The sequence below is a fragment of the Hydra vulgaris genome, chromosome 05 (assembly GCF_038396675.1).
Source record: "Hydra vulgaris chromosome 05, alternate assembly HydraT2T_AEP".
Lineage (NCBI taxonomy): Eukaryota > Metazoa > Cnidaria > Hydrozoa > Anthoathecata > Hydridae > Hydra > Hydra vulgaris.
Window position 1 is genome coordinate 19903501 of NC_088924.1, and position 12911 is coordinate 19916411.

Sequence of the window (12911 nt, forward strand, 5' to 3'; positions counted from 1 at the left end):
CAGGTATTGTTTCTGACAAACTAAAAATTGCCCGTATTGCACCAATTTTTTAAATCTGGAGAAAAGTGAAATATTTTACATTACAGGCTTATATCTATATATGTTGATTTTCAAAACTGCTAGAAACTGAGAAACAATACGTAGTATTGCAAGCAATTTGGTTTTTAAAAAAAAGTTCGACTGAACATGCAATAATTGAACTTTCTAATCAAAGTCCTAACGCTTTTGACACCGTAAATCACAATTTGCTAGTAGAAAAACTTGAAAACTACGAAGTAAAAAATAAAAACTTACTTTGGTTCAAAAGTTATCTGACATCCCAAAAATATATTTTGTGTTATGATTAAAATAACACATTTCCATATTTCATACCTTCCGGGGATACTCAGGGATTTAATTAAGGACCATTGTTACTTCTATTGTACATAAATGACTTATACTTATCACCAAATCTTTTAGACCTAATTATGTTTTCTGATGATTTTAGTATTTTTTGTACTCGCAGAGATACTAAAATATTTTGTAAAAAAGTTAATGAACAGTTATGTAAAGTTAATGATTAGTAAGTAACAAACTTTCACTAAATATGGATAAAATAAAATACAAACTTTACCATAAAGTAAATAAATCAGAAAAAAAATCATCTAAAACTACCAAACCTTAAAATTAATAATACATACATATATATATATATATATATATATATATATATATATATATATATATATATATATATATATATATATGTATATATATATATATATATATATATATATATATATATATATATATATATATATATACGAATGTTAACATTGCATATATACGTATATGCAATGTTAACATTCCTAACGGTGAAATAAATTACACAAAAAAATAATCAAGATATATTCAAAATATGGTTTATAGGCTGCCTTTTTTTTTCAATTTCAACTGTTGCTTTTTCCGTAAAAAATTAAGGTGCCTGTATTTTTAGGGCTTACGTATAAAAGCTTGAGTTCTTGTTATGGTTAAGGGTCGTGTTTGCAATCTAAATGTTTTATTCTTCTAGAATAAAAACTATAAAATATTTTATTAAAAGGGTTAAATGATATTTAATTTTTTTTTGAGTAGCTACTATATGTTTTGCTGGGTTTTTTGCTAACAGATTGTCTGCTTCAGTTCATTACAATAACACAGAATACTGAGGTTTTCAGATAGCTTTGTCAACATATATCAACATGCTAATAAAAATAACCATACATTTTGCTAAAACTACCTTCAACTCTCCTTTGGAAATAATTTTAAAGGTTTGCAATTTTGTATTTTTATAATTAAAATTATTAGGAACAAAACATAGGTTTTTCGTAGCAATATTTATACAGCAAAATAATGTTTTGCAATAAAAATACTCTAGCATGCTGCATGTTTCAAACATACAGCAAATAAAATGCAACAAATAAGGTAATTTAATTACCATAGGCCATGATGTATCAGGGATAACAACAGTTTTTGAGTCAGTAACTGTAAATAAATTTCTTATTTTTTTATTAACATGTAAGGGCTACCATATTTCTTAAGCTTAACTTTTTTTGTAATAGTCAAATTTACGACTTAAAAACTGTAGTATGTTAAATCATTGATAATAATTGAGTATTAAGTGATTGCCTGCCTCTTGTGGATAGGATGTATTTACTAAAAGCAGCCCAATTTCAAAGTGGTAAATAATTTGGTGGGCATAGTGAAAATAATCTTTAAAAAGAAATTGTTTTTGTTTTTAAGTTGTTAGACTTCAAAAATTTAATTTTATATTGTAAAAGCCGCACCTGAAGCTTGCATAGCAGGTTTTTGTTTGAAAAATGAAATCGATGAGTGTATTACCTAAATGCACTGAACTGAATTTAAAATAAAAGTTGTTGTTATCGATAACCATTCTACCAATGTTAATGCATTTTCATGATTTATAAAGCATATTATGGAAATAGAGAACTATTTATTTTCCATCCAGTTTATAAAAGGAGTATTTAAATCATACTTATTATATGATATACTCCGTTTTATGAAAAAATGTAAAAAACAACTTGTTGAATGTAAAAAAATATGTTTTTCCTTTACTTTTTATTTGATTTTTCCAGAGACTAAGTTGAAGTTACAGCTGAATAAATTGCAGGGAATATATTTTATAAAGTTTATTAAAAGATCAATTACTAAACAAATACTAAAAAAAAAAGAAAAATTAGTTTTTAAGCTAATTATCTTGGAAACAATAAACAAGTTGTCAACCTTACATTGGCAATATTTGACGAAACAACTGCAGCTGCAACATTGAGGTGCTTTCCGGATAGAAAAAATGCAGAACAAGTTTTATGATTGTTTTTATTTAAGTTAATTATCACACTTAACTTAAAATAGACACTCAATTCATCCAACCAACTTAGCAATGCTGCTGTGAAAGGTGATAACAAACCTACACTTTATAGAGAAATTGCAAATTGCATTAAAATTTATCAAAGTATAAATATTTTACATCAACGAAACAAGCTTCTTGCGCTCTAATTACAACACTAAAAAACTAAAAAATCTAAGCAACATCTAAGTTTGTTGTTAGTAGGATGTTGATATATATCTATCTAAAAATCTATTTCAGTATTCTGTGTTTTTGGAATAAACTGAAGCAGGTAGTCATTTAGCAAAAAATCCAGCAAAAAATAATGTAAGTACTCAAAGAAAATTTATCTAATATTTAACCATTGTAATAAAATAAAAATAAAACATTTATAGTGCAAAACGACTCTTAACCATAACAATATCTTAACCATAACAACATCTTAACCATAACAACATCTTAACCATAACAATATCTGACTCTTAACCATAAAAACATCTTAACCATAACAACATCTTAACCATAACAACATCTGACTCTTAACCATAACAACATCTTTATACATTAAGCTGTTAAAAAACTAGCCTCTTATTTTTTTACGGAAAATACAACAAATCAGGCCGTATAATTTAAGTAGTTCATAACTCAACATATAATAAAGACGTTTGGACTTACTACCATTTGTGCGTAACGCTAAACATATGACAGAACTGAGAAAATTTTAGACCGCGAAAATTTATTTTTGCAGCCTTTGCTATAAAACGCTTCAGCCAAAACTATTTTGCGCAGTGACGTCAGTTTAAGGCAAAAAATATGTCAAGTTTGCTTTTGCATTTCTCTTGCATTTTTTGATTAAATCAAATTATTGTGCATACAGTTGCACAAAAAGATACAAAACTGGTACAGATATATCATTTCACGGATAGGAGTTTGTATCTATAACAGTAGTGATAATTAAATATTATCACTACTGTTATAAATACCAGCTTATAAGTTTTAATTTGATAGATCAGCGGTTAAATGTGCTGTCATCAGTGTCGTTTTGCGTGGCTTTAAATCCGCCTCTTAACACAATATATTTACAAATTTATAGCTAAAATAGTTTTTTCTAGCTACGGACTTTTTTTTTGTGATCCGCAGCAGCACCTTCTGGAGAAGCAGGACAGTCTTATTAAATTTATTCTTTATTAAGTTTCAGACCACATTTTTTTTTCAGACACTCCGCAGCTTATTACGACTAATTACCTGAGCATATTAATAACATAAGTATCTCATTGCGTATGTGACATATAGGCAACAAATTTTCGCTGTGTTTTGATGTTTTTAGAATTTTTAGCTTTTATAAAAATCCTTTCATTTGTTATAGTGTATAACATCTTTATTTATGTTATGTATATAATATCTATAGAACTTCAAATGTGATTTATTTTCTATTTTAAAAAAAAATCAAAAAAGGTTAATAAAAAGTTGTCAGTGTTTCGAACCATGACTTTTCCGTTCAGAAGCTCTGGATGCTAACAACTCGGCCGTCCCGGCTAAAAACTATTTAATAAATAAAAGACTTTATAAAAACAAAATAAATGCTGTAGATCAAAACTAAGGAGATGTTGTCGCAATGCAATTTTTTAACAAAAGTAAAACTGTAAATTTTGATATTTGTTTTAGCATGTTTTTGCATTGCATAATTGCATAAAAGAGAAAATGATGCAACTATATCTCCCCATTACCTCGGTTGGGAAATGGCGATAAAGAGTGGCATTCTTTTTAAACCCTTCCGTTTGACACAGAGTCCTTAGCAATGTTGCCAAGGGTTCCGTATCAAACAGGCCTGAATGGGCACTAACACTACTAATACTATATATATATATATATATAAATATATTTGTATATATATATATATATATATATATATATATATATATATATATATATATATATATATATATATATATATATATATATATATATATATATATATTTATATATATATATATATAGATATATTATATATATATATATTTATATATATTTATAAATATATATTTATATATATATATATATATATATATATATACACATATCTATTTATATATATATATATATATATATATATATATATACATATATATTTATATATATATATATATATATATATATATATAAATATATATATATATATATATAAATATATATATATATATATATATATATTTATATATATATATATATATATATATATATATGTAGGGTGGTTTATCCTCTTCCGGCTAACTGCCATGCAGAGACCACATTATCAAGGACCTCAAAGATGAGTTCAGCTCTCTAAAGAGCATCATAACCCGCTTTGCAGACCAAGAGTAAGTGAGTTTTAAATTTGTTTACTTCATATAAATATTAGGTTTGTTTAAAAAAAGTGTTTTTCTTAAGTGCTGTTTTTAATTTATAACTTTTTTTTTTTAAGTTTTACAGCATTAATGAAAATATTATCATTAGAAATTAAAAAAAAATTTATTCATATATAAAGTTCAAGATGCTATTAGTGTTCTTCATTTTGTATATTATACAAGATTGCTCCATGTACACCCATACTCAACTTACCTACTGACGTTTATACCTACTGACTTTTGTACATAACGTTATATTAGTGGGAATTTTACATTTACATATAACATATTTGTTTATTATTATGTTATACTATTCACATATTCTATGTAATAAATTTGCGCTCATTTATAGTAAATAAAAAAATTAATGGTTTTAAAAATAAACCTTTTTATAAGAATTATAAAAAGGTTTATTTTTAAAAAAACTCATATTGTCGATAGTTTAGTGGTCATGTGTGTTTTCCTCATTTTCTAAATCCTAATGTTTTTGCGGCTTCACATCTCACCCTTGAGCAAAATAAATTTTTAAGTTTTTTTAGTCTTGCAGATTTTTTAAATATAAACCATGACAGTTTGAGCAAAAAATTCTTTTTATACTCAATAGTTTAAAGGCTTCCTCCAAGTATGTTTTAAAACACACAAATTATTAAGAGATTCATAAAGAATTTACTCAGCCACGTCCAACTTCCAGCTCTTATGCAAAAGTAAGCCTTCGCTTAATACAAAACAATCTCTTTAGCCGTCACCTCATTAAACTATCTATGGTTTCTACAAAAAATTGTAGAGTGCGGCTAAAGTTCGTTAAAGAACTTTTAAATTGGACACCATAGCAACGGTCAAAACTAATTAAAGTGACGAATCAAAGTTTAAAATGTTAGTTTCTGACGGTATTATATATGTTTCACGCCCAGTAGGTCTTTCAAAGGATAATAAGTACCAACTTTGCATAGTAGAGCATGGTGGTGGCTCAGTAATTCTTTGGCTTTAGCCGTGATGGAGTAAGTCCAATCTATTGAATATAAAGCATGCAGATAAAATAATGTATAAAGGACTAATCAAGGACAAAATACTTCCACATGACGTGTTTGAAGATTTCAACGTGATAACAACCCGAAGCACACCTTTAAGCTAATCACATAATTTCTTGTTCTAAAGAAATTTCGAGTCTTGGAATGCCAATTGCAACTCCAAACTTCGAGGATTATATTAGAGACCCATCAAATACTCAAGGGTCAGATGGGATCCCTAAGAATATTTCTATTCAAAAACCCTTAATCTTATTCAGGATAGAAAGAAGCTCCTTTTTCGCTTTTTTTTATTTTGTGCAACAAAAAAAATTTTATTTCTTGAGCTTTTATATCTTAACCTTTTATTTCTTGAGCTGTCTTATATAAGGTACTTTTAAACTTCTATTTATAAATCATAAAAAAGTAAAATAACTGAATGCTTACTTTATACTTTAGTCGATTTGCCTCAGTTTTATCAAAACCCTGAATGACATTGTTAGATTCAAAACTAAAAAGCGGTGACAACAAATACTCAAATTCCACATTAACATTTGATGGTATTTGAAAATTTGGACTAATTTGAAGACTTAAATACACGAGATTTCTGAAAAGATAAAACTTTAAGTTATATAAAACTTGATAATATAATCGAAATTTACTATATAAAGAATCAAATCATTTTAAAAAAATTAATGAAAAATAAATTTTGCAGATATTTCGCTTCGAAATATATATTTTAATAGTTATGTTAGCATATGAATAAATGCGCTTTTAAAAATATTATAAATATATGTAATATCTTTAGTAAAATAAAAATTTCAAAGAAAATAGAGTGATAGAGATAGAAGAGTATACATTAACACAAGATGTCAGACATTGGAGACCCTATCTCATTAGATCTCATTTGAAGCTTATCTTTGGCTAGCTATCTTAGATTTGATCAGTAATTTTTATCATATGTTATTAAAAAGTTTAAAGACATATGATACAAATTGATGCAAAAGACTTTTCTGCTATCTGTCATTCAGCAATAAAAAACAACAATTTCACTCTTGAAGTAATTGAAGTTTATGCTTTTATTTATAACTGTATTAGTTTCCCAGTTGATGACACTAAGCTAATAACTAAACAGTACAAGTTATGCAGTTAATCTAAGATGCTACAAATCACTTAATTCTCATAAGTCAGTAAACTGGAATATTTGAAATTGTATTTTGAAGAACTAGATTAATTTGAAAATAAGGAGAAGTAGATTATATTATTGATATTAGTTACCTTGTAGTTTGAATTTCTTTCTTAAGTGCCCTGATATTTTAAATCAGACTGTAAATAAAGGTTAGGTTTTTCAATTTATATCTTATCTAACAGAGTTCCAGCTTTCATTAGTATTGAATTAAAGCAATACTTACTAGAGAAATACATTAGAACATATTATACTACAGCATAAACCTCCAAGGAAATAAGCAAGATAAAAAGCACAATGTTTCAAAAATGAAATCTATTGGAATATCAGACTATTTTTATTATTAAAATATGAAATCTTTTCAATTATATATAATCTTTTATAGATACAAAATCTATGGAAATAGTAAATGAAAAATAATTAAGCATCTGCAAAGAAGAGCGTAAAATGCTGAACTCTGCTTCATGGACATGAAGAATGTGGTGATATATTAATTATTAGCTTTTATTCGTTGATACTTATGTTAATTTATAATACTTCAATACAAATACTTTTATTTTAAACTAGAAAAACTTAATAGTACATTAGTACATTATATTGTTTTCATTCTAAACACAATTACTTCAATCTTCATATATAATATAGTAAAAATATCACATTTAAATAAAGAAAATATACCTATTTATTGTGACTGTATTTGAAACTTTCCATAATTCTATATGTAAAACATTTATTAAATGTAAGAATTACATAAAAGATATTTAATTTTATTTAATGCAAATTATCTTTAGGTAGAAACCTTGTAAAAATCATTAACCATTTATTTAAAGACTTGTTATACATAACTCATGTGTGTAGTTGTTTTTAAATTGGCTCAAGTAATTGTTATTTGTCCTAATCTAAAGTTTTACTTATCTTTACGAATAAGGAGTAAAAATATCCGCGCATCATTTATTAAGTAACCATTTAATAATACTAATTTATAAGTTATAACTACTTAATAACTTACAATTTTGTTGTAAATAGAAGCTACTTTTTAAATCGTAAGGTTTGTATAAACATTCAATTTACATTAACAAGGTTAGCACGAATCCCGATAATGCCTGCCTAGTTGACCCAAGAACGCCACTTAAACGGAAAGTTAGCGTACACATCAAGGTACCCTGTGATGCAAATTTTGAAATCTTTTAATTTTGTCCGCGAAAAAATATTTAATTTGAATGTTCTAATTGAGTAAAGTTTTGACTTCATAGTGCGCCAATAAAAACACTTGTAGAATATGAACCACTCTATATAATTTGATAAAAATTAGTGCAAATGTAACCTATAGCCACACCAAACTCCTGACAAAATTTCAGTCTAATTGGTCATCTATTTTAGAATTTATGGCAGTTTTAGTTTAAATTTTGTCACTTTTTTGCTACTTATACCTAAAAGCGTTACCGATTACTTTGATATTCGGTCCCCATTTTTAAAATAATGGTTGCATGAGTGTTCTGCTTTGTAATACCAACAATTTTTATTATCAATATTATATTGGTACATGTACCGTTTCATATTATAGACCAAAATATTGATTTGCTACTTAAAGCGTGGTTTGAATTCGTTGACACGGCCTTCAAAGTGTGTGTGTGGTTGGGTGGAGCTAGGGGGGGGGCAACTCTTCTATTTCTAAATAAAAAACAACATTTTTCAAACAAAAGGTCCTCATGAAAAAAACTTAGTAGGCCACGGTCCCCTGGCCATGAATGCATAGCGTGAACACATCAACATTTCCAAGGTATAAACTACTTTCAAAATGCTAAAAAAAAGTTCAAAACCTGGTCAAAGGACTACCAGTTGGTAAAACAAACAAAGCAGATCTCTTAAATTTTTTTGTATTGACTCTTGAAACCATCTTAAATACATTTACTTTTAAACTTAAGTAAAAAAATAACTATTTAAACCCTATTTTTTATATTGTATTACCATAAAATAGTATCTGATTACATTTTAAGACTTGTTTATTGATTTTCTCTAAAAATATTTAATAATAAATAGCTCAATGTACTCTATTTATACAAATACTCTATTATACTATTTTTAAAGATAGTGAAAATGTTCATTATAAGCCGTATGGTATGAATTTCTGCTGCCCAATCTCTAAAAACTCAAATGATTTTAGCAGTTCTTTAAAGATGTTTACTGTTTACATCAATTATGCAGCGCAACAATCTTTCTTTGTACTCTGGATAGTTATTGTTTCGCTTATACCTCAACCAATGTTAATGAAAATATTGATGACAAGTTTCGACAGTTTATTCACTATAGGGCCTCAAGGGGCATCTTTTGTGACTGATGAAATTGTTGATGTGGTAGAAGACGTGATTGCATTTTAAGACAAAATAGCCACCAGAAATTTTGCGGGACTGAATAACATAATTCACAAGATTTGAGAAATCATTGCAGTGAGCAACAACCCGAATTGTGCCAGAATCTCCTTTTCCGTCCGTGATTTATAATTCACTGAAGGTGAAGAAATTGCCGCAAAATTTCTCGTAGATATTTTTTTAAGCTCGGAATTGATGGTGGCAACGGTTTTCTCAAGTTTTTCCTAAGCATTGTGGATACTGCGTTACGAGATAAAACTAGTTTACCGCGACAACAACAACCTCTCACTCAAAGGACTGGTAAAGACACTGGAGTCAGGAGACAAATTCTTGTTGGGGTATCAGAAGATTTGCCAGAAACACAATCCAATGTTAAACAAATCTGGTCACTAATTAAAGCAAATGGAGTTAAAATAATTTTGGCTTGTAATATGAAAGTTGAAAACACGATTTGTCATCTTCAAACCCATTCAAGTACGCACCCTTGCACATGGTGTGATGTCAAATCTAAGTGCCTTGCCAAATCTAAAAATTTGCAAACACTGGGCTCAATCAATTTAAGTCTCAAATTCTTTCAGCGATCTGGTGGGGTTGTTGCTAATGCAAAGCTGTTCAGCAATTTCATTCGAAAGCCAATCCTCTGCGGATCTGCCAATGTTCTGATTTTGGAAATCATCCCAGTGATGGAATTTCATTTCCTCTTAGCAGTTGTCAACCATCTTTTCAAGATCTTTAAAAACTGCTCGGATAGAAGCTGTTGAGTGATCAGCCGCCCTCCACAATTAACTGCGTCCATGTCATGGGGCCAGTTTTAGGGAAATGAATGCAGGAAACATCTTAAAAATGTGGAAGTGCTGCTGCAACTTGCTGGTACAAACATGGTTCTCAACATTTTGTGCATAATTGAGCGCATTCAAAAGCTTCAAGTTTGTTGTGAAGGCTTGCTTTGGATACATCCTTCAGCCGGATTTTGCTGAAAGAAATGAAAACTTCAAAAGGAGTAACTTAATGATAACTAGTGCATTTTCACCATCTTTAAAAATAGTATAATAGAGTATTTTTATAAAAAGAGTACATTGAGCTATTTATTATTAAATATTTTTTGGAGAAAATCAATAAACAAGTCTTAAAATGTAATCAGATACTATTTTATGGTAATACAATATAAAAAATAGGGTTTAAATAGTTATTTTTTCACTTAAGTTTAAAAGTAAATGTATTTGAGATGGTTTCAAGAGTCAATACAAAAAAATTTAAGAGATCTGCTTTGTTTGTTTTACCAACTGGTAGTCCTTTGACCAGGTTTTGAACTTTTTTTTAGCATTTTGAAAGTAGTTTATACCTTGGAAATGTTGATGTGTTCACGCTATGCATTCATGGCCAGGGGACCGTGGCCTACTAAGTTTTTTTCATGAGGACCTTTTGTTTGAAAAATGTTGTTTTTTATTTAGAAATAGAAGAGTTGCCCCCCCCCTAGCTCCACCCAACCACACACACACTTTGAAGGCCGTGTCAACGAATTCAAACCACGCTTTAAGTAGCAAATCAATATTTTGGTCTATAATATGAAACGGTACATGTACCAATATAATATTGATAATAAAAATTGTTGGTATTACAAAGCAGAATACTCATGCAACCATTATTTTAAAAATGGGGACCGAATATCAAAGTAATCGGTAACGCTTTTAGGTATAAGTAGCAAAAAAGTGACAAAATTTAAACTAAAACTGCCATAAATTCTAAAATAGATGACCAATTAGACTGAAATTTTGTCAGGAGTTTGGTGTGGCTATAGGTTACATTTGCACTAATTTTTATCAAATTATATAGAGTGGTTCATATTCTACAAGTGTTTTTATTGGCGCACTATGAAGTCAAAACTTTACTCAATTAGAACATTCAAATTAAATATTTTTTCGCGGACAAAATTAAAAGATTTCAAAATTTGCATCACAGGGTACCTTGATGTGTACGCTAACTTTCCGTTTAAGTGGCGTTCTTGGGTCAACTAGGCAGGCATTATCAGGATCCTTGCTAACCGTTTGCATTTACTATTGTGGTTATATCATACACTGTGCATAAGAAATGGACACTGAGGGAAACTTGTGGTTAGTGGTAGGTGGGGTATCAAAAGGTGCATTGTCAGTCTTTAAAAATTTACAGGAAGGTGAAAAAGCGGCTAATAGGGTTGAAGTTGTGTGAAGAAAAAGTGTTGTAAAAAAGTCTTAATAAGTTTTCAAAACTTTTTAAATAAAACTCATAAAATTATTAAATTACTTAAATAGTTGAGCTAATCGCTTTACTCATTACATTATATGATATTATTAATTAAAATAAAAAATTACACATTTTTATTTTATTTTCACTTTATTATTCCATCTTTCAATCACACTGCTACATACCAATCATACATACTTCAAACATTTCGAATGCTAAAACACTTTTTAGTAAACTTTTTGGCAATCAAAATAACCTTTATTAAATGTCTAAAATCTATTCGGTGGAGTTTAAAGACACTTTCTAGATTTCTTTTCTGAACAAATTTGTTCTTTTCAATATATAATTGACTTTACACTCGTTTACAAACTTCTTTGAGTAGAGTAGTGAAAGAACACAAAAGTAAAGTGATAAAATATGGTCAAGAAGATTAATAGGTACTTATTTAAACACCTAGTTCAAATTAAAATAACATTGTTTTGAACAGTAAGATAAACTTCAACATCTTGAAGTAATTCTGCCACCAATTGGCAGCTTATTTTTACATAACCTTGTTGACTTTCTGAATGCTAACTCTGTTAAAATTATCTAGATTTTTAAATTACTATATTTTTTTATTAGTATTATAATAACAGTCTTTAAAAAAATTTTGATTTATTCCACAATTTTTTAAGCCAACAAAATTAAAAGTGTTTTTCAATTAAGTTAAGTTTGCCAACTTTTTCAATAAAATATTTTTTGATAAAAGTACTAAATACGTATCCACCAGAATATTGCATTCAATTTTTTCTTTCTCTGTTTCTAAATATGACTAGCAATGTTAAATCCTATAAGAGGTAAGGATTTGTGAGAAAAGTTCTTTTTGATCTGCAACTTTATAAATTTTGGATAAATAAACTTCAACTTTACTAAAAATAATTTTATAACTTCTTTTCAACTCGAATGATAGCTTCGTAACATCTTCTAAGAATATCTACTTTGAAAGCACATCTCTGATATATGGAAGGCAGAAAAAAATGTTTATAACAATAAGAATGTTTTCAAAAATAAAATTCTTAATTTCTAACGTATTTGTAGCACACGTCCGCTCAAACTCACTTTAAGCATTTATTTGCTGTATTAAAGAGACACTATTTGAATGCTGCTTTGTTATACGGCGTTTGAATTTACGCTCCGACTTTTATCATACATTGGTAGAAGTAAATTTGGTTGAAGCGTTTCTACTCCCAATTTCAACAAAGAAAAGAACTGACATTATTGATAAACTTATGTCTTCAAAAAAAAAAAAATCTGATTTTAGATCTAATATGAAATAATCGAAGCACTGTTCATCTATTAAGTTCGCCATTTTTAAGATTTTTGTGCACTTTTTGGTAGCACGAT

At 28.1% G+C, this 12911-nt stretch overlaps 1 protein-coding gene across 1 annotated transcript in view; it reads right to left on the reverse strand.

Annotated features, from left to right (window-relative positions):
- Positions 1-12911, reverse strand: part of LOC136079998 (uncharacterized) — a 102553-nt gene that overhangs the window by 37557 nt on the left and 52085 nt on the right. The window contains exons 7-8 of the mRNA XM_065796643.1: positions 7618-7654; positions 6201-6360 (exon numbers count right to left, since the gene is read on the reverse strand). Of these exons, the coding sequence (XP_065652715.1) occupies positions 6201-6360; positions 7618-7654 (197 nt within the window). The remainder of the gene's footprint in view (positions 1-6200; positions 6361-7617; positions 7655-12911) is intronic.